Here is a 21,631-nt window from a genome sequence, read left to right as displayed (position 1 = left end):
TGCATTCATTCGGACAAGCAGGAGTAGAAATATCGGCGTCACTGGCCAACCCAGATTCCAGCACTGTCGCTTCTTGATCCCGCAATAGGCTGACACCGTCCAGCAGCACCCCTACCTGTGATGTTGACCACGATGCTGCTGACCTTGGAGATCTGGCTGGTTTCCACTTTGCACGTGTAGTTGCCGTTCTCCTTCATTGTGGCCATCACCGAGTAGGTGGCCTCATTGCCCTGCTTGCTGTGCCCCACAATGGTCTTGTCCCTCTGGATGATGATTTCCGGAAATACCTGGGCCATGTGCGTCACCTGGATGGTGCACCTGATGTGCAGCTGGTTCCCTTCGGTGATGATCCCCGCGGGGCTGACGTGGAACTGGGGGTTGGAGAAGGATTCTACAAGAAGAGGACAAGCCGGTTGGACGCAGGTTCCAGCCTGGGTGAGGGAAAGGGGCATGTCCTCCTCTTCTTTTTTGCTGCAACAACTATTTTTCCTTATTAATTAAAAACAAACTCAATCTGTCTTCTCAAACAGCTTTGGCTAGGCTGCTCTGAGGCTCCCTCCCTTCTCGCTCCTTCTTGCATCTCCAACCTTCTTCTTAACTGCAATTCTCTAACTTTCTTGAGCTTCCCAAAGGCTAAAACCATCGTCTCTAAATCTAAATCTCCAAATCATGTGCAGAACCTTCTTCCAATGACCTCAGAAATAAAGAGTCATTAGACACAGACTCTTCCCTCACCCAGTGAGGATTATCTAGGTTCTTCTCGAACTGTTTCATACAACTCTGGTACTTCAGCATAAACAGTCCATAGCTTTCAAAAATGACAACGGTGTAGATGGTGCTATTTCATGAAAATAAATATTTAAATAACCAGATGCAAAAATGGTGTATTCTATTTCTTTCTTTAAAATGTTGGTTGTAACTGACTGAATTGATTTCCTGGCTCACAGTTTAAAAACACCGTCTTAATAAAATGTGTCAGACACCAGGGGGTGGAATCTCCAGGAGACAGAAAGGGAAGCAGGGCTAGGCCTTCCCTCGCTCCTGCTAAAAAATAGCAGAGCATAGAAAGTATGTGCAGATAGGATCGTTAAAAATGCCAAAAGTGGTCCTCCCTGGTTTGGCTCAGTGGATAGAGCGTCAGCCTTCAGGCTGAAAGGTCCCAGGTTCAATTCCGGTCAAAGGCATGTACATTGGTTGCGGAACAGCTGATCGATGTTTCTCTCTCATCGATGTTTCTAACTCTCTACCCCCCTCCCTTCCTCTCTGTAAAAAATCAATAAAATACATATTTTAAAAAATAAATAAATAAAATAAAAAGTAATGACAAACTGGAGGAAATATTTGCATGGTGCCAAAGAGCTAATTCCTTTAATTTATAAAGGGCTCAAATAAATCAACAATAAACAGTAAAAATGGGCCAAGTGCATACATAGGCAGTTTATGGGGTCAAATGTAACAGACCCCATAAACATAAAGACTCTATTCAACCTCACTGGAGACCAAAGAAATACAAATCAACCATTTGGGGGAGCACTTTGGCAATCTCTATCAATATTGAAAATGCACAAAACATTTCAATCAACAATTTGACTACTAGGAGTCAAGCCCATAAATAATAAATAATAATAATATTAATATTAATAATAAAATACTAGTAAAAATACGCAAGTTTTAAGTGCAAGTATGTCTGTTGCAAAATTGTTTTAATAGCAAAAACTGGGAAAATACCTAAATGTCCATCAATAGAAAAAGGTAAGACATTATGGCACATCCCTCCAATAGGATTCCGAGCTGCCCTAAAATGATATAGAGCTACCTTTCCTGATGTGGACAAAAATCCATAACATATTAAGTTAAGAAAAAGTTATAAAATGGTTTCACAAGTCCTATTTTTCTATAAAAACAAAGAAAAACAAAAACTTTGTGTATGTATGAACCTACAATCAGAATAAGTCTAGAGATCTGTGAGTGCCTTGGGTGGGGCCTGGATGAGGCTGGTTGACCTATTTGGAAATGTCTTTTGTGTGGAGTGTATCATTGGGCATGTGGAGGTTTTATTGATATGAGAAAATGCTAAGTAACAGATTTACTATCTGAAAAGGGATTTACTATCGGGGAAAGGGAGGGAGGAAGAGACTGAACATAAACTGTGCACCTATGGATGAGGACAATGGGGGATGGGGAGGGGGCAGAGGGTGGGGTGGGAACCTGGTGGAGGGGGGAAGAAATGAGGAACCTTTGTAATAATATGAACAATAAAGATTGATTAAAATAAATAAATAAATAAATAAAAATAAATAAATAAATAAATAAATAAATAAATAAATAAAAAAGAAGGAAAAAAAAAAAGAAGAAAAAAAAAAGAATAAGTCTAGAGGACCACACAAGTGGTTTTCTTGGATAGTTGTACATCAATGTGAAAATGGAGCATCTATCAACTGCCTCCTGCACACTCCCACCAGGGATCCAGCCTGAAACCCAGGCATGTGCCCCAACCAGGAAATGAACCAGCAACCTTTTGATGCCTGGACCACCCAACCAACTGAGCCACATGGGCCAGGGCTGAGCTCTTTATACTTTACTAGAGGCCCAATGCACGAAATTCATACAAGGGTAGCCTTCCCTCTCCCAGCTGCCAGCATCAGGTTCCCGCTGGCACCTGAGACCCAGGCTTCCCTCATAGCCCTGGCTTTGTCCAGAAGGTCATCCGAAAGAACGTCCAGTCTAATTAGCATATTACACTTTTATTATTATAGATATCATACCGTATTTCCTGGAAATTTAACCCATACCATGAAATCTAATCAGAAGAATATTATAGCCCTAACTGGTTTGGCCCTGGGGATAGAGCGTCAGCCTTCGGACTGAAGGGTCCTGGGTTTTATTCTGGTCAAAGGCACATGCCCAGATTGCAGGCTCAATCCCCAGTGGGGGTTGTGCAGGAGGCAGCCAATCGATGATTCTCTCTCATCATTGATGTTTCTATCTCTCTCTTCCTCCCTGAAATCAATAAAAATATATTTAAAAAATAACAAATAAATAAAACTTATTTTTAAAAGAATATTATATATACATGATATTTATATATGCGCATAAATATACTTATTATGTAATATATGTAGACACATATACAAACACATGGGCAGGGGTGAGGTCAGGTGCTGAAAGCAGAGGGTCATCTACCAAGCTTTAGGGCTCCTACTTTGAAAATATTTGCGGCTATCTGCATGCGAATGTGCCTTCCCCTGACTCTACCCCCAGTTGCCTGTCCTGGACACTCACACCCAGGCTTCCTTCTGCTGTCACCTTTCTCTCCCCAGAGCAATTCTCAGGTCGCCTCATTTGCTTCCTATTGGTCCAAGGTCTTGTTGATGGGGTGTGGGGAGAAGAGGGGAGCTCCTTATCCAATGTGGGAGGCAAAGGCTGAGGTCCTGGCCCCCCTTGCCCCTTCCCTCCTGATGTCCTCAAACCTCACTCCTTGATGTCTGACCCACATTGCCCTAAAGCTATGGTTTCCAAACTGCAGGTCACACAGCACATCATGTCAGTGAGTCCTGGCCAGAGTTTAAAAAAAAAACTGAAATAGAATAGAAAAGAACAAAATGCACCATATATGAAGGTTAAGTATCGTGTGTGAACTTCTGTTTGAGAATTATATATATAATAGAATACTTGCAAAAGTATACAAGTTTTAAGCGCAAGTATGTCATGGGACAAAAGCAGGTTTACAGTTGTTCGTATGGAAAATAATATAATAATAACTAAAGAATAATACAAGAATAAACTCTATATTTCACACTCACAACTGTAAAACTACTTTTTCGCATATATATATATTAAACTGTGTCACAGTCAAAAAGTTTGAGCCCGGCTGGTACGGCTCAGTGGTTGAGTGTCCACCTATGAGCCAGGAGGTCACGGTTTAATCCCTGATCAGGGTACGTGTCCAGGTTTCAACCTCAATTCCCCGTGAGAGGCCTGCCAGGAGGCAGCCGATCAATGATTCTCTCTCATCATTGGTATTTCTAGCTCTCATTTCCTCTCTAAAATCAATTAAAAAAATTTTTTTTTAAGTTTGAAAACTATGAACCTAAAGTGATTACGAACAGTCTTGAGAACAGCAGCCCAGCCAGAAGTCGCCAGCCCCTTTCCAATCCTGGGCTGTTTCTCCCTGTACTAAACCAGCAAGCCAGAGCAGGACTCTCACCCCTCACGGTGACCAGGTCGCTCCTGGTGGTCTCCGAGGTCTCCAGGTGTTTCCCAGAAACGATGCTGGCTTGACAGAGGAAATAGATCATACGGTCCTGCTCCTCCACTGTGAAGTCCAGCATCACAAAATTCTGGTGCTGAGAATTTTTTTCTCTTTTTTGCTTGGGAACTCTTGTATCTAGTTCGACTTTTTCAATGGTGAAGTGTACCGGGGCCTTTTCGTAGGGGACAGAACAATTGACGATCACGACCCCGCCCTCGATCGCCTCCTTCTTGTCCAGTGTCACTCTGGGACTGGACACTCCTTTGGGGAAAGAGAAAGCACATTAGTATCAGTTTGACTGAATGGCACAAGTGAGTCATTGTGGTTGACCCATCTAAGGGTTCTTTTCTTGGCTGGCCAGTGTGACTCGGTGGTTGGGTATCAACCTATGAACCAGGATGTCACAGTTTGATTCCCAGTCAGGGCACATGCCCGGGTTACGGGCTTGATCCCCAGTGTGGGGTGTGCAGGAGGCAGCCGATCAATGATTCTCATCATTGTTGTGTCTATCTCTCTCTCTCATTCTCCCTTCCTCTCTGAAATCAATAAAAATATTTTTTAAAATAATAAGAGTTCTTTTTTTTTTTTTTTTTAATTCCCAGAACACCCAGTGCTACCTACCAGGTAATTATTGAGAATGTATGTGTCCAGTACTTCACCAAGTACTTTGAAAAGTACAAAATATGTTGAAGATGTGGTTGGTGCTTTCAACATTTATAATCCCATTGGGAAAACAAATCTCCCCAAGAAAACAGTTAAAAATAAAATAGCCCAGCCAGTATTCATTAGTATTACTGTGGTTGTTGTTATATTCATAACCCCATATAATTCTCATAATAATCCTCCAGCGTGAGCATGAAAGATAAAGCTATGCCCATTTTACAGATGAAGAATGTGAAGCTCAGGGAAGTTCAAGGCTCATCCAAAAGCTCATAGTTATCAAGCCCCCAGAGTTGAGATTTGACCCCAGGTCTGTCTGACTCCAAAGCCTGAGGTTGGGATATAGGAGGGAAGGGAAAGAGGAGTGTGCAAGGCCTCCCATTTAAAAGCAAAGCTGAGCCGAAACTGGTTTGGCTCAGTGGATAGAGCATCGGCCTGCCGGACTGAAAGGTCCCAGGTTCGATTCCGGTCAGGGCATGTACCTGGGTTGCGGGCACATACCTAGTGGGGGGGGGGGTGCAAGAGGCAGCTGATCAATGATTCTCTCTCATTGATGTTTCTAACTCTCTATCCTTCTCTTTTCCTCTCTGTAAAAAATCAATAAAATATATTTTTAAAAAAAGCAAAGCTGAAAATAACTGAGCATCAGAGGGTGCTGCAGAGACAGTGGGTGATGGAGAAGTCAGGAAAGGAGCGGGATCTCTTTGCCTGGGGGTTCAGAGAAAATGCTAGAAAGGAACAGGGTCTGAGGAGAATCTTGGAGGAAGGGCGCTATTTGGGCAGATGTTGTGGGACGGGGGCTAAGAACAGGATTTCTGGGTACACACGCACATGGGCAACTGCTCGGGCTGAGGTGTGTGAGGGGAGGGTCTAGAAGCGAGAAAGGGGTGGAGAGAAAGATACATCGAGTGGTGAACCAGGTCAGATTAGGGGGAGAGGGGAGAACCTGGCTGAGATTAGATGTCCTGTCCAGCCCCCATGGTCTTGTGGTCATGAACTTCATCTTGGAGTCCGACAGACTTGCTTGCATCCTAAACCTGGCTCTTCCTGGATGTGCCACCTCACCCTGTCACTTATGACTCTTATGAATTTTGTTGTTGTTGTTGTTTGTTAATCCTCACCTGAGAATATCTTTTTCATTAATTTTTAGAGAGGATAGAAGGGAGGGGGAGACACAGAGAGAGAAACATCGACGTGAGAAAGACACATCGATTGGTTGCCTCCTGCATGGCCCCGACCAGTGCTGGGGATTGAACCTGCAACTCAGGTACCTACCCTTAACCAGAATCGGACCCATGACCCTTCAGCCCCATATTGTCTAACCACTGAGCAAACTGGTTAGAGTGATCTTTTTTTTGTTTTTGTTTTTTGTTTTTTGTTTTTTTGTTTTGACCCATCAGATTTGGAGATGGAGAGCTGTCTGCTTAGGAAGAAGACCTGGACTGTCTTCATACCACTATTGCTAGCTGTGGTGCAGCTGTTATGAAGGTTCACATCTCCCTCTGTTCTCAAGGGAGATGAAGAAGGGACCATGTCTTACTCACTGCTGGCTGCTGGGCCTGGCTCAGAGTAAAAACTCAATAAATGTTTATGAATGGATCAACTGCCTTTAGTCTACCTCGAAGACCTAGCATAGTAATCACGACTTAGAGGTCAACTTTAGAGTCAAATAAATCTTGGTTCTAACTCTAGCTTTGCCTTTGATGAAGTGTGAAACTCATGCTCTCTGAGCCCCAGAGTACGCGCCTGTGAAGGGGAGGAACTACGCTTCTCTCCCAGGGCTATCGTGGGGGTAAAATAGAATGTGTGTCAAGCACTTATAACCGTTTATCTCAGGAGAGCCTAATAAATGGTAGTTCTAATTACTGGAAGTAATGATAGTTTGAATGACTGTCCTGACCATAAAAGCACAAAAATGCAGAAATGAGTTATGGCAGCAGCTGTCAGAAAGCATGGGGCTGAATTTAACTCTGTCCATTCAATCATCCAAGTTTTAAGAAAAAGTACCCTAACTTTCTAAAGCCTGCCGGCACATTTCTTTCCAACAGACATTTCCAAAACTCTTGATCTACCACTCTTTCCTCGTCACTAATATAAATGCCCAGGCATGTTGCTTCCTCCTCTATCCTCAGGGGAGATGAAGAAGGGCGGGTTTGCATTTCTGTGGCTGTTGCTCCTGGTAACACAAGAGATGCTCGACACCTATGGAGGAACTGGCCTGAAAGATGGTGCTGTCATATTCTCCCATGTGAGCCTCAAAGATGGACAAGAAAGTGGTCAGAGCCGGCTGGTGTTGCTCAGGGGTTGAGCATCTACCTATGAACCAGGTGGTCATGGTTCAATTCCTGGCCAGGGCACATCAATTTTAAAAGTAAAAATAAAAAAAGGAAAAGAAAAGAAAGTGATCAGAGATTGCATACTTGTGAAAGGAAAATGCCACCAGATCCTTAACCACTGGTTCTTCCTGCCTCCTGTTTGCTGTAAGCATTCTTTTTTTCTAAGGATGGCCTGACCCAGTACCTCATACATGATGGGCCATTTATTCATTCAACACTTGGTTTCTGAGCACACTTCATTCACTATTCATTTAATCCAGAGGTTCCCAAACTTGTTTGTGCCGTAGACCCCTTGCCATGTTTTTCGGTTTTGGGTAGACCCCCTACTTACCTGATATTGATTTTTTTGTAAATTTCTAACTGTAGTGAGGTTTAGTGTTAAAATTTAATAAAAAATAATGTACCTACTTTTCTCCGGCATTCTCAAACAAAATAACACTGATTCACTATAATTTGTATGATAAACTACCAGTTTATATTTTTTTAAATATTTTCTCAGCACTTTCCTATTCAAGATTCAGGAAACGAATGAACGTATTTTTCTCACATTCATATTTATAGAGTGACGAATTGAACAAGTCGGTGCAAGTTCGCGAAGCTTTGAGACAAAAATTGGCAAGAATGTTTACTGCGCGTATGCTTGTAACAAGATGATACTGGTATATCATTATGTGCAGGTTTTTATCCTACAACTTACACAATTTTATAAACATATATAATAAATTTTTTACTTCATAGGTACTTTTATAAATAATTTATATGTTTTTATATTATAAGATAATATGATGTAAATAAATAGGTACTATCAGTGTATGTTGAGATCCACTATCGTGGACCCCCATTTTCATTTCATGGACCCCCAAATTTTTTTTTCACTGACGTAGACCCCTTGCAGGTTGTCATAGACCCCTGGGGGTCGATATAGACCACTTTGGGAATCACTGATTTAATCCTTAAAACAAAATAATCCTCCAAGGTTACATGCCTTTAACTAGTTATCTCTATATTAGGGATAGGAAATGAAGATCCCAAGAGGTTGGGCATCCTGCTGGGATATTCCCCTCTTTCTCAGCCTCTGCTCATTCACAGATACCTCTTGTCTCTTGTCTCACTTCATCATCAAGCAAACTCTTACATGATCTTCTGGGTCTGGACCTGATGTCCCTCCCTCCAGGAAGACATCTCAAAGTTCTCTAAGCAGAATTATTTCCTCCCGCCTTCGTGCTCCCCAGCCACTCAGATCTTATAGCTATTGGACTGTAATTATCTGTGTAAATGTCTTCCTTCTCCGCCAGACTGCGACTGCCTCTGGAGGTGGGGCCTGCCTGATGCACGTTCATGTCTTGCACTGGTTTTTTCTTGACTTGCAGCCTTGGGAATTGTTTCTTGAGGGAATTAATGAATGAATGAATGAATGAATGAATGAAACCCTATATCTCTGAACCCAAATTTCCTATAATGATTTCTCTCCTGTTTCTCCATCTACTTCTACTTCCCCTTTTCATCTGTTTAATTTATTTCACAATCATTTATTGATGGCCTACTATGAGCCAGATTCTTTGTTTGAAATATAAAAATAGACCAAATACCACCTCTTGTCTTATGAGCTCACAGTCCAGAAAAGCAGACACATGAGTGAGAAATAGTTGCAATATCGAGTAAAAGAGTAAATGCCATTTACTGGGCACTCATTATGTGCTAGTATTAGGCTAAGCACTTTACCCACAGGTATCTTTTAATCCTCTCCAAATTCCCTGAGCTGGATATTATTATTATCTTCATCTCACTGATGAGAATTTTAAAGTTTAGAGAGGTTCAGGGACTTGCACAGATTGGAATCCAGGCAGACTGACTACAGAATCCAGTGCCAAACCTTGTCTCAATGACCTTTATACAAATGCCATTGAATGTAGAGAGACCCTCGGAGAGCTGTGAGGACCTCCTGAGTGAGATCAATTTTTTCTGGAAACGTGTCAGAGAAAAGATCATTGAGCTGAGTCTTCAAGGAGGAATAGTCATTCATGAGGAGATGAGATGAAGAAGGGTATTCCTGGGAGAGGGAGCGGCATGTACAAAGGCAAGGTGGTGAGAAATAAATAGCCAGGCATGTTGGGATCGTGTCTAACGCCTACATTTTCAGGTTGGGAAAATGCCAGGCAGATGCGTGAGAAAGGTGATGGGTGAGCAGGGAGGCCTAGCGTTACTACGCAGTCAACCACTGTTCTTGCTACTGCATGTGTTAGCTTCATCTGCCTGAGCTACGTTCAATTCCAGGGACTCACCTCTCACCGTCACTTCGTACTCCGATGTGGTTTTCATCTTGTTGTTCAGAATCACAGTGCACTTGTATATCCCTGCGTTGTAGACCCGGGCATGGGGGATGAAATAACTCTCGGTGCTCTTCATGGAGGAGACGTTGTGAAACTGCTCGTCATCCTTATAGAAGAGCACCTGGTGCTGAGGCCTGACATGAGAAGTGGTGCTGATGTCCACGACGCACTGCAGGGTCAGATTCTCCCCGTTTTGCACCTCCTGCTTCGGCAGGATCACCATGTGGACACTGTTGATGGTAAAAGCTAGATAAGAAGGGAAGAAACGAAGACTCCTGTTATCTGAGAAACAGCTTTGTCCTGGTGACCTTCACCATGCTGGCTTGTCATCACCCGACGCAGTATAGGGTCCAGGGGTCCCACATGCCTTCGGGGCCAAGTGGGTAATGACTCTCTGGGCAGTGGGTCAAGCATGAGGCAGTTGGTACTGTTCATATTCCACCAAGACAAGGTGGCAGTCTTCAGAGTGTGACAAGTAAGATTTGGCCCTGCCCTGGCTGGTTTGGCTCAGTGGATAGAATGTCGGCCTGCGGATTGAAAGGTCCCAGGTTCATTGGGACCGTGTCTAATGCCTACATTTTCATGTTAGGAAAATGCCAGGTAGATGAGTGAGAAAGTGTCATGGGCACATGCTCCAGGGTGGGCTGGACAATCCCCAGTAGGAGGTGTACAGGAGGCAGTCGATCAATGATTCTCATAATTGATGTTTCTATCTCTCTCTCCCTTCCTCTCTCTAAAATCAATACAAATATATCTTAAAAATAAACAAAACACATCCTTAAAATATATGTAGCACATAAGCTGCCACACTGTGGCCCCTAGAAGAAGCATAGAATTCAGGCAGACAAGCATGCAAGTTCTGGTTCATCATTTCTTTTTCTTTCTTTCTTTCTTTTTTAATATATCTTATTGATTTTTTACAGAAAGTAAGGGAGTGAGTTAGAGTTAGAAACATTGATGAGAGAGAAACTCCGATCAGCTGCCTCCTGCACGCCTCCTACTGGGGATGTACCCACAACTAAGGTACATGCCCCTGACCAGAATCGAACCTGGGACCTTTCAGTCCACAGGCTGACCCTCTAGCCACTGAGCCAAACTGGTTAGGGCTGGTTCATCATTTCTTATGTGTTCTTAAGTGATTAACCTCTTTATGCTCTGCTTCCTCATTGGTAAGATGAGGTAATAATATTTAGTAGGTTGTTGTAGGCTTATTGGAGACTTACTGAGTCTCCTGGACACTCTAACGCTCCTTATTTTTAGGCTGAGGAACAGCCACTGAGCTTAAAAGCAGATCCCTCAGTTTCAGACAAGCCTTTTGATCATTGTAATCTGGCCAACTTTTTATCTGCAATTTCCTGATAGACCCAGATTCAGAACCACCCAACTAAGCCACTCCTGGATTCCTTACCCTCAGAAACAGTGTGAGGCAGTAAATTGTTGTCTTAAGCCACGGTTTTGGGGTAATTTGTTAAGCAGCAATAGATAACAAATATACCACCCAAACAATTTTCAAAAATATTTACCTGATAATTAAGATAATACAGAAAATGGGAAATATTAGCTCTTTGTGAATAAACTGCCCAGGAATAACCAAACTGGGTTACTACGGTCTATAGGTCTCACTATTCACACAACAGTGACTGTTCCCCACCTGGGCTCCCTGGAAGGTCACCAGTGGGTGTTAGGAGGCTATGAACCACCTCCACTTGTGTGCAAGTGTGAATTCTATAGAGAGCAGATCCACAGATCCCCTTACCAAACCCAGGTTTACAACTATTGTGATGGAAGGACAAGGTTGTGAAATAGCCTAAAGAGGTCAGATCTGTCTGGCTGGTGTGGCTAAGTGGTTGAGCATCGACCTATGAATCAGGAGATCATGGTTCAATTCCTGGTCAGGGTGTATGCCAGGGTTGGGGCTTGATCCCCAATGGAAGTGAGTAGGCAGCAGCTGATCAATGATTCTCCCTTATCATTGAAATTTCTATCTCTCTCCCTCTCGGAAATCTATATCTGTATCTATATCTATATCTATATCTATATCTATATCTATATCTATCTATAGATAGATAGATTTTTTTTTTATTATGTCACGTCTTTTCAATCTGGGGAGGTGAAGGCTGGTGAAGAAGAATCCAAAGTAACAGAGTCACCATAGTACAGCGCCCACAGTGCCAAATCCTCAAACCCATAACCAAGGAGCCTGCTTTCTTCTGCCTCCAGCTACCAGTCAGCTGGTGCTCTAGGAAGATGAGACATTATGACTCAGCCAGCCACGTGTCCCTCAACCTGGAAATGACTCAGAAAGAAAGGTGGGAGGAGGGGAGAGGAAGGGGAGGGGGAGAAGCCACACACCATGGTTTGGAAAATCACAGGAGGCATGAAGCATGGAGTCCCTGCTGAACTTCAGTGCTCAGCATAGAGCATGCTGGTGCATCTGCTCATTTGAATCAGAAATATCTCCAAGTTCAGTTGGAGTCTCCTTCAAGGAGACATTCACCGAACACTTGCACCAGGTGGTGGGTTTACAAGGTGAATACAAAATCATCCTTCTGTCATGGACCACGCCAGCTGGTGGAGACCCAGATAACTGGAATACAGCGATGCAAACACCAAGAGGAAGGCTGCCCAGGAGAGGCCAAGGAAAGTCTGAAGGAAGTGACTCCTGAACCAAGCCTTAATCTGGCCAAGAACAGGGGTGCTCAGGCAGAACAGCATGTACCAGGACACAGGGGCATGACAAATGAATGAATCTGGGCACAAACAGTTCCCGGAACCAGAGTATGGGGCCAGAGGGGCCGTGAGAGCCAGGTGCCTGCTGGGCTGACAAGCTGAGTCCTGTCTTGAGGGTGTTTAGAAGGGTGACAGAATGACACTGGAGCTTTAGAAAGGTCACTGTGGGCTGGGCAGAGAGACCAGCTTGGACAGGGTTCAGATGAAAGCTGAGGAGACCTGAGGGCAGGTGCAGTAGGAATGAAGGGAAGGCATGGACTTGAGAAATACTGAGTGGACACAAAAGGACTTATTTCGGGGGCGAGAGGGGGGTTTCTGGAACTAGACAGTGGTGATGTTTGCACATTATGAATATACAAAATATCATTAATAAAAATAAATTTTATGTTATATGTATTTTATTTTAAAAATGTTTCAAGACTTGTTTGATCGAATATGGGGGTTGAGACAAGAGTGGAAAATAAGGTCCTGGGTTAGGTACCCAGGAGGATATCGGTGTCTGCTGACTAACAGGGCAGAAAGAGATAGGGTGAAGAAGAAAGTCAGGTGGTGAGACTGGTTTGAGGGACCTGGGAGATGACTAGGAGGAGATGTCACCTATGGCCCCGCATGATGCTCAGGGGACAGGCCAGGGCTCCGCTGGACCAGCGGGGCATGTGGAGGAGCAGAGGGGGCTGAGCCGCTCCAGAGCGGATAAGACCTGTGAGCCTGCAGAGACGAGAGGATGCAGGGAGTTCTACTCCTGGGGAAGTCCACACATCCCCTGGGTTTGTCAGGGGTGTAAGAGCGCCAGGGAAGAGGGTCCAGGAGGCCAAGGAAAACTCACTGCACAGGCAGCACAGGGCCCCAGAGCTGAGGGCTGGAGTGTTCACAGCTTTGGTATCAGGCTCCAGGAGAGGTTTTCGGAGCAGGGAAGGGGGGGAGGGTGGATGTGTGTGCACAGCCAGGTGCTAAGTGAGGGCTGACTGAGAGGTGAGGAAGCACAGACAGGGAGTATAAACCAGCCTTCAGAAACCAACGGAGAGATAGATAGGGGACGTGAGATAAATGGAAGGGGTGGGTTGTGTGTGATTTTCCTTTTCCCCCCAAAAAATAAGAACCACCAATCGCATTTGTGGGGAAAGACCAAGAAAGGGGACAGGGAAAGATACTAAAAGTGGGATGGCAATTGCATAAATTATAGATTGTGATCCTGGGGGACAATGCAAGGCCTGGACTCAGACCCCAGGGGTACAGGCTGGCCCAGGTCTACGCAACGGGGGGTGGGGGGAGGGGGGGTGGGACAGCTGCCTCTCTGAATCTGGAGGGAAGCCTGGAGGATGGGTGGGGATGCAGATAAGCCTGCAGCCAGGGCAAGGCGGGAAGTTGAGGGAGTTCCCTCCAGACAGCACTGTTTTCAAGGTGAAGATGGGATTGAGATCATCTCCTGAGACTGGCAGTCCGAGTGGGCTGAGGGCCTGAGATAAAGGAGTGGAAAAGGCCCCGGCTGACCAAGCACCTCGGCCACCGAGAGCCTGCGGTGTGGAGCTGGCTCCTGGTGTGAAGGGCTGTGACAGGCGAGAGCAGAGCAAGAAGGATGGGCCAGGTACAGGAGGTGCCTAGCCATGGACAGTGACAGGGTGGGACCTCACCCCCAGGGTGGCCTTTCCTCCCCCAGGATCTCCACTGGGGTTTGGGCCCTCGGGCCTTTCCTCCCAGGGATAACCTCTAGGCCTCAGTTGTATTTCAGCTCCGGCCCAGAAAAGCCACCGAACCAGCCACCCCAGAGCTGACCTCAGGACCAGCTGCGTTAAATAATGACCCCTGCCCTGGTGCTGGCCAATCCATCAGTGGAGACCACAGCCCTGAAAGGACACCCCTGGGAAACTGCTGAATATCCTATTGAGCTCTTCCCCTGGGACCGCCCCTAAAATCTCCGTCCATAAAACCGGTAGGACAGAGGACCCGCAGGCTCTTCCTCCCAGCAGCACACCTGTCCCTTTCCCAGTCCCTCTCCCTGCCCTCCCTCCCCATCCTCCCCTCCCCACCCCATTACCTTCCTCGGTCCCAGGCTCCTAGGGCCCTTCCTTTGCCTCTACAACTTGTTCCTAAGTTCATTTCTTCTACAAATGACTTCTTCTACCTTTGCGACTTTATAAGTAGATATTCTCTTAAGAGTTGGAATGTTGGCTCTGAATTCTTTCCTAGCCAGAGCTCAAATACCACGGTGGCTGAACCCAGGTCCAGTCTGACCCCACGAGTCTAACACCTGGTGCCGTTCCCGCCACCTGCAGCCATAGGTCATGCGTGTCCCATGCCCAGACAGCATGGCCTTGCGTGTCTCAGGAATGGGAGACCAGGGCCCTAGCCTCCACTCTCACACCCAGTGCACAAGGACTTTCTGGCCTCCGGGCCTCAGTTTCCTCAATTGTAAAACAAGGCGGAGGCATGGGAAGAGATCAACCAATGAACTTGGGTGTATAGATGCATAACCTGTGGACAACAGACAATAGGGTGGTGAGGGTATGGGGCGGGGCAGGACAGGAGCGGGCTGGAAGAGTTTAATGGAGGGAAAGGAGGATCTATGTAATACTTTCCACATAGAAAGTGTTTTTAACAATTAAAAGAAAAAGTAAAAAACTAAAAAACCAGGAGGAGGCCTGAGGAAGCAGTGGGACAGCCTCCTGCTCTGAGTCCTGCGGTTCCCGGGTTTTCCCTGAAGGTACAAAGACATTTTCTCTATGGACCACCGCGGGAAGGAGGTGATTTACTTCCATGTGAGGTGGGGAAGGAGCTGGGAGGGCAGGGAGGGCCTGGGAAACAGGATGTGCAAGAGACACAGAAGCCCAGAGGCAGGAGTGTTGGCAGGGTGTGGTTGGTCAAAAGCTGGCGGGAGTGGGCTGGCTGGACAGACAGGTTGGTGCGGGAGCGATTGCAAAGGTGGGGAGGACCCAGGACTGCGCGATAGTAAACGGTCACTCATCACATGCTGGGCAGGCCGGTCACCTCCTTTTAGCTACTCTCACCCTCACGGGACTCCACGGTTAATCCTCTATCATCCCGCTCTGAGAAAAGGGCTCACAGAGGCTGAGTCTGGCCGTAGAGAGTTGAGGCAGGCCTATGGCTGCAGACAGATTCGGCGGGTTTTGGAAAGTGGAGATTCTAGTGCCGACGCCCTGCCAACTGGCCAGTCGGTTATTTCTCTGAGATACAGAGACACCATCAGTTAATTGGGGTGATGAGGATGGTAATGGATATCCTGCCTCCATGGGTTGGATCAATCGCCTGCAGTAGCACATGGGCTGTTGACCTGGAGACCTGCAGACGGGCTTTGCTGGTCGCCACACCAGCCCTCTTTGTCCTGGAGCCTCTGCTCTGAGCCCTGGCTCATCAAACCGGCATCATCCAAGTACATCATCTCCAGAGGCTGTACAATTCTCTACAACCCAGTCACCCCCCTTCTTTGCTGACTGAAGTGACCACTGACCAGGGATCCTGCTCTGTGGGCCCCACTAAGCCCCCAGCCCCAGCCCAGCCCCCTCTTTCATAAGGCCCAAGATGAAGCAAAACCATACCCACTTATCCTGTTTCACAATTAGCTCCAAAGTGGATGATCAAACAGACTCCAAGGATAAGCCCGCTCCCCGTGCACAGCCACACGGTATTGCAGTTATAACTGCCGCCTCATGGATGTATGAGAAATGGAACCCAGTATGTTTTAGGTCATTTGGGAGAAAACATTTGTAACAACAATTTACACTCTGTCCTGCCTTCCTGAATCTAACCAACTGATTACATTTCACCTGGGAATGAAACCATTTGGAAGTGGGTAGAATAGGCAATCAAGAAATTTAGGGTAGAACAACAACAAAACAAATTACGCACTCACTCACTTTTTAAAAATCACCTCCCCAAACCGAACAGACAGCAGTGAACTGGGACCTAGCAAAGGTATGCTACTTCTAGATTATGTTGATTAGAACTTGGCTTAGAACAACAGTTGTTTTTTTCTTTTCTTTTCTTTCTAAAACCTTCTAAAAAAAATGTCCGAAAGCAATAAACTTCAGCTCTCCACTGGACTATCTTTTCTCAATTGTTACAGATATTAAACCCACGCAATTCGACATGAGAGTTAAGAATCTCGAAAAGACACAATGAGCCGAGGTAGAAACTTTACAACTCACAGTTCTCTTGACCCTCGAGGCTCGAACCTGGAAAAGACAGAAGAAATACGGTGACTTCATTTGCTTCAGTTCTCACGAAGCGCAAGTGATGTGGAAAGAGAAGAAAACTCACAGAGCAGAAGCACTAGCAGGACTCCCAGCCACATCTTGCCTTCTTCGGTCAACCCCGGCTGCATCCCGAAAGCAAGGCTGCGGGCAGGCGGTCACAGCCGCCCCTGGGCCATGCCCCGGGGGCAGAAGACTCTTCCCTGCAGTGCCGGAGCCGCCCTGCGAACGGCAGAGAGGTCACTCACTGGTGGCTTCTCCCAGCGCAGCCAGAGGAGGTGGGCTGTGATGCTGGTCAGGTAATGGCGGCCATTGCTGGAAGCCGGGAACAATGCCTGGGCTGGCCTGATATCTCCTCAGGAAATGACTGGTCTTCCTGAGGGGCCACTGAACACACTGCTTTGTTTAGTTTTTAAGGGGAAAAAGGCGCAAGTGGTCATTTCGCCTCAGATTTCCTGGCCCTCCTGGTTAGGCTGGGTAGGGAGCCCCTTCTCGTGGCAGGGGAAGAGGGTCCTCTCTCTCTCCCTAGCACAGCAAGACCCCTCTGCTTCCCTCTGCCCCCCAAAGGGGCTGTTTCCACGCAGCCTAAGTGTGGACCTCCTGCCTTTCCCGGCGAGGCCGAGGGACAGGGCTGACTTTTCCAGAACATCGCAGGCTCGTCAGGGAACCTCCTGAGGCTCCCACTGCCCTCCAGAGAAAGCCCATTTACAATCCTCCGCCTTCCAGCCCTGGCTTATCTCTCCCCGTATCCGAGGACAAAAAGAGTTTAGGGAAAGTAACCTCCAGTTTGATCTAATCGTAAATTCCTATCGGAGTGGGACAGCTCAAGCTCAGACATGTGACTTTTTGGTTTTTAATCGATTTTCGGGAAAGTGGAAGGAGGAAGGGGTGGGATATCGGTTTGTTCCACTTATTCATGCCTTCATTGGTTCCTTCTTGTATGAGCCCTGACCAAGGATTAAACTCAGAGCCTTGGCGTATCTGGAAGTCACTCTAACCAACTGAACTACCCAGCCAGGGCCTATGACTTTTTAGTAAAAGGTCAGTCTTTGCCTTAAGCAGACCCTATGTGTCGTTTTTTGTGCATCTAGGACTAGGTTAACACACCTTTGAACCTCTAGGTAACCACCCTCAAGAGAGCACGTAGGCCCTTTGGCAGGGGAAGCTGGGGGGGGGGGGGGGGGGGCGGAGTAAGAGATCAACGAAAGGACTTGTATGCAATGGACTCCAACACCAGGGGGGGTGAGGGTATGGGGTGGGGGGGGTGTTAATGGAGGGATGAGGACACATATGTAGAACCTTAATAAAGAAATTTTAAAAATAAAATATTTTTAGATGAAAAAAATAAAAATAAAAAGAGAGCACATAGGTCCTTTGGCAGGGGAAGTGGGGGGGGGGCGGGGGAAGGAGACATACGTAAAACTTTAGACAATAAAAAACAAAAAAGAGGGTACATAATCTTTTTTTATATATATATATTTTATTGATTTTTTTCAGAGAGGAAGGGAGAGAGAGAGAGCTAGAAACGTCGATGAGAGAGAAACATTGACCAGCTGCCTCTTGCACACCCCCTACTGGGGATGTGCCCACCACCAAGGTACATGCCCTTGACCAGAATCGAACCCGGGACCTTTCAGTCCCCAAGCCCTTAATTTCTAATGCATAACAGAAACTGCTTCCTGGCAATTGTCCTCAGTTTGGGCTCAGATAAACACCTATAAAAATGCTCCACAGATTTGGACTTTTCTCTCTTTTTTTATGAGTTTATTTGTGCCAAATTAACGGCATAGGCTGGGGAACAAGATCCCAAATGCTCCTGGACATTTCTTTTATTTTTAAAATTTATTTCATAGAGGAAGGAAAAGGGAGGGAGGGAGAGAAACATCAATGATGAAAGAGAAGAACTGGCAGCCTCCTGCACGCCCCATACTGAGCCCCAACCCAGGCATGACAGGGAACTGAACCATGACCTCCTGGTTCATAGACTGACACTCAACCACTGAGCCATGCCAGCCAGCGGACATTTCTTAAGAATGCTCTTGGGCCGAAACCCGTTTGGCTCAGCGGTAGAGCGTCGGTCTGCGGACTGAAAGGTCCCAGGTTCGATTCCGGTCAAGGGCATGTACATTGGTTGCGGGCACATCCCCGGTAGGGGGTGTGCAAGAGGCAGCTGGTCAATGTTTCTCTCATCGATGTTTCTAGCTCTCTATCTCTCTCCCTTCCTCTCTGTAAGAAAAATCAATAAAATATATTTAAAAAAAAAAAAAAAAAAAGAATGCTCTTGGACATCTCTTAAATGGACATCTCTCACCCACTGCCTTCCTTGACCCTGCGTTCTTGCTGTTAGAATTTACCAGTTCCCAGAACACACCATGTGTCTGTGCCTTTGCCAATGCTGTTCCCTGCTTGGAGTACTCATCCCCCTCCTTTTTTTTTTCCTGCCTGACTCCATTCATCATAAGTCGGCATGCCATGCTTTTCTGAAATGCTACCCTCTCCTTCTGCCACACGGTAACGCTAAGTCAGACTTGAACTGAGATTATGGAAACCAAAGATTTCTCTGCTTCAGGGCCAGTACCAAGACGTGATGGCTTCCAGCTCGAGAACAATTCTTTTCTCTGACCTGTGATTCAGAAAGTTCTGATAAGCGCTGTTGAGGAGCAGTGGGAGCATAAGGGAGTTTTCCTGTTGCTTTTTGTTGTTTTGTGTTCTCCATTCCAAACTCTAAACCATCTTCCTTGGCAATCTGCTGGAAAGTATTCGCGCCCACATACCAAATTTTAATTTGTCAGGGAAAAAGGATACACCATGAGTACCGTATTTTTCCGGCGTATAAGACGACTTTTGAAATGAAAAAAAAAGTCAACCGAAAATTGGGGGCAAAAGACCAAAATTGCACAAAAATTACCTGCAGATCTTGACGGCAAAATAAGTCTTTTCTTTGAAGTGGGGTGTAGTCTTATACAGCGAATATAGGCCTAAACCTATGTTTTAACCGTAAAAATTAGGGGGTCGTCTTATACGCCGGAAAATACGGGGTAAGAAAATAAATGTTGACTTCAAAAGTAACTTTCACATACTGTACAGTAAGCAACTTTTGCTTCTCAAGCAATAGGGACAAATGTCCCTTCCCTTACTCCTAAGCTTAAAAGTAAACTTCTAAAAATTAGTCATTGTTTCAGATTCAATGCTAATACTTTTAGAACACCAGGAGGGGGGAAAAGGCTTTATTTCAAAAATAAATGTCAGTGTTTTAAAAGAAAAGCAGAAAAACTGTATCCTACAACTTAAATCATGCACCAGAACAAATTCCAAATGGACCAACCATCTGAAGGTACAAAGGAAACCATAAAAGTTCTTGAAGAAAACATGAAAGAATTCCTCACAATCTTGGAATGGTAAAGGCTGGTTTAACTATGACTTAAAACCCAGAAGCCATAAAAGAAAAGACTGTTAAATTGTACTTCATGAAAAGTCTGCTTTGTCAAAAAATAAAAAAAATTAGTCCAGAGAAAAACTGGAAAATATATTTGCAACTCATATCCTAAACAAAGAGTGAATCTTTCTAATATGTATAAAGCTCTCAGAAATTAAGAAAAAACTACTTTTTAAAAAAGAGATAAAAGAAGAAAAAGATCAACAATATAATAGAGCTCTAACTGGTTTGGCTCAGTGGATAGAGCAACAGCCTTCGGACTGAAGGGTCCCAGGTTCAATTACTGTCAGGAGCATGTACCTTGGTTGTGGACACATCCCCAGTAGGAGGTGTGCAGGAGACAGCTGATCAATGTTTCTCTCTGTTCGAGGTTTCTAACTCTCTGTCCCTCTCCCTTCATCTCTGTAAAAAAAAAAAAAAAAAAAAAAAAAAATCAGTAAAATATATTTTAAAAAACACACAATATAATAGAAATATGGGCAAAGGATATGAAAAGATAGATAACAATCAAAAGTATCTGAAATTCAGAAATAGGTAAAAAGGGTCTCAGTGTGTTCTTTCAGTGCCTGGCATAAGTAGCAGGCTCTCCTAGGGCTTACCTGCCCTTCTAAAGGTATGTAAACCTTTGTTTGACTTGCTGTTACTAAAGATGAAGATATTTTATAATCCGTAAAGGTAAACATTAATTTTTGGAATGTCTACAACAATACAAATAATTCCTGTTATCTGTGGTGGGGGGACAGGTGGTGAGAACTGGGCAGTTGGCACCCTTTCATTGTAATCTTCCCTAATTTTTAGTTTTAAATTACGAGTCTATTACTTTTTAGAATTATCTTTTAAAATTGTAATAAGAAGTTGAAAGTTTTAACATCTTTATTGAGGTATCATTGATATATAGTACACAGCACATATTTATTATTTTTTAATATATTTTTTTTTATTTCAGAGAGGAAGGGAGAGGGAGAGAGGTAGAAACATCAATGATGAGAGAGAATCACCGATTGGCTGCCTTTTGCATGCTCCTTTCTGGGGGTCGAGCCTGAAACCCGGGTGTGTGCCTTTGACCAGAATTGAACCTGGGACCCTTCAGTCTGCAGACTCTATCCACTGAGCAAAAAAAAAACAAAAAAAAACCTAAGGCTAAACTGCCCATATTTAAAAGGTACAATTTGAAGTGTGGACAATAAGTATATGCCATGACACAACAGCCACAATTAAGCAAGTGTACAAATGGTCAGGGAGATGAATAATCCCGCCCCATCATTCTTTAGTTCTTATGGCTGGAATAATAAAATAATAAAATTGCCAGAAAACCAGGTAAACAGGGAAACACAACGTAATGCTTGTGCCCAGGGGAATCATAATATGACACTCCTCAGATCATAAAATAAAGCTCAAAGAAATGACTGAATTAGGCAACTTATACTTTTCAGACAAAAAAAAAACAAAACACATTTCTGAGAAATAAGACAAAGAAAGTGCTCATTAGAAAGGAATCTGAGCAAGTTTCAGCTTGGGTAATAAATTAGTAAAGGCCTTCACTCTGGATTTTATAACTACATCTTCTGATAAGGTTTATTTCCTTCATTTAAAAAAAAAAACAACACATGTTTTTATTTATTTCAGAGAGGAAGGGAATGAGAGAGAAACACCCCACACTCAGGATTGAGTCTACAACC

At 44.9% G+C, this 21,631-nt stretch overlaps 1 protein-coding gene across 8 annotated transcripts in view; it reads right to left on the bottom strand.

The window, feature by feature from the left end:
- The window catches only part of PECAM1 (platelet and endothelial cell adhesion molecule 1), a 76,872-nt gene that overhangs the window by 35,673 nt on the left and 19,568 nt on the right, over positions 1–21,631 (bottom strand). For 5 of the 8 annotated variants that reach the window (XM_084864145.1, XM_084864147.1, XM_084864149.1 and 2 more), the window contains exons 1-5: positions 16,584–17,538; positions 16,472–16,498; positions 9,531–9,824; positions 4,208–4,513; positions 116–391 (exon numbers count right to left, since the gene is read on the bottom strand). In XM_084864145.1, the coding sequence (XP_084720271.1) occupies positions 116–391; positions 4,208–4,513; positions 9,531–9,824; positions 16,472–16,498; positions 16,584–16,647 (967 nt within the window). In that variant the 5' untranslated portion in view covers positions 16,648–17,538. Of the gene's footprint in view, positions 1–115; positions 392–4,207; positions 4,514–9,530; positions 9,825–16,471; positions 16,499–16,583; positions 17,539–21,631 lie in introns of those variants that run through there. The other 3 variants (XM_084864146.1, XM_084864148.1, XM_084864152.1) reach the window with 1 other exon arrangement.

This window comes from Pipistrellus hanaki (genome assembly GCF_964339955.1).
Source record: "Pipistrellus hanaki genome assembly, chromosome: 16".
NCBI classification, from domain to species: Eukaryota; Metazoa; Chordata; class Mammalia; order Chiroptera; family Vespertilionidae; genus Pipistrellus; species Pipistrellus hanaki.
This window is presented reverse-complemented; position numbering and strand designations above follow the sequence as displayed.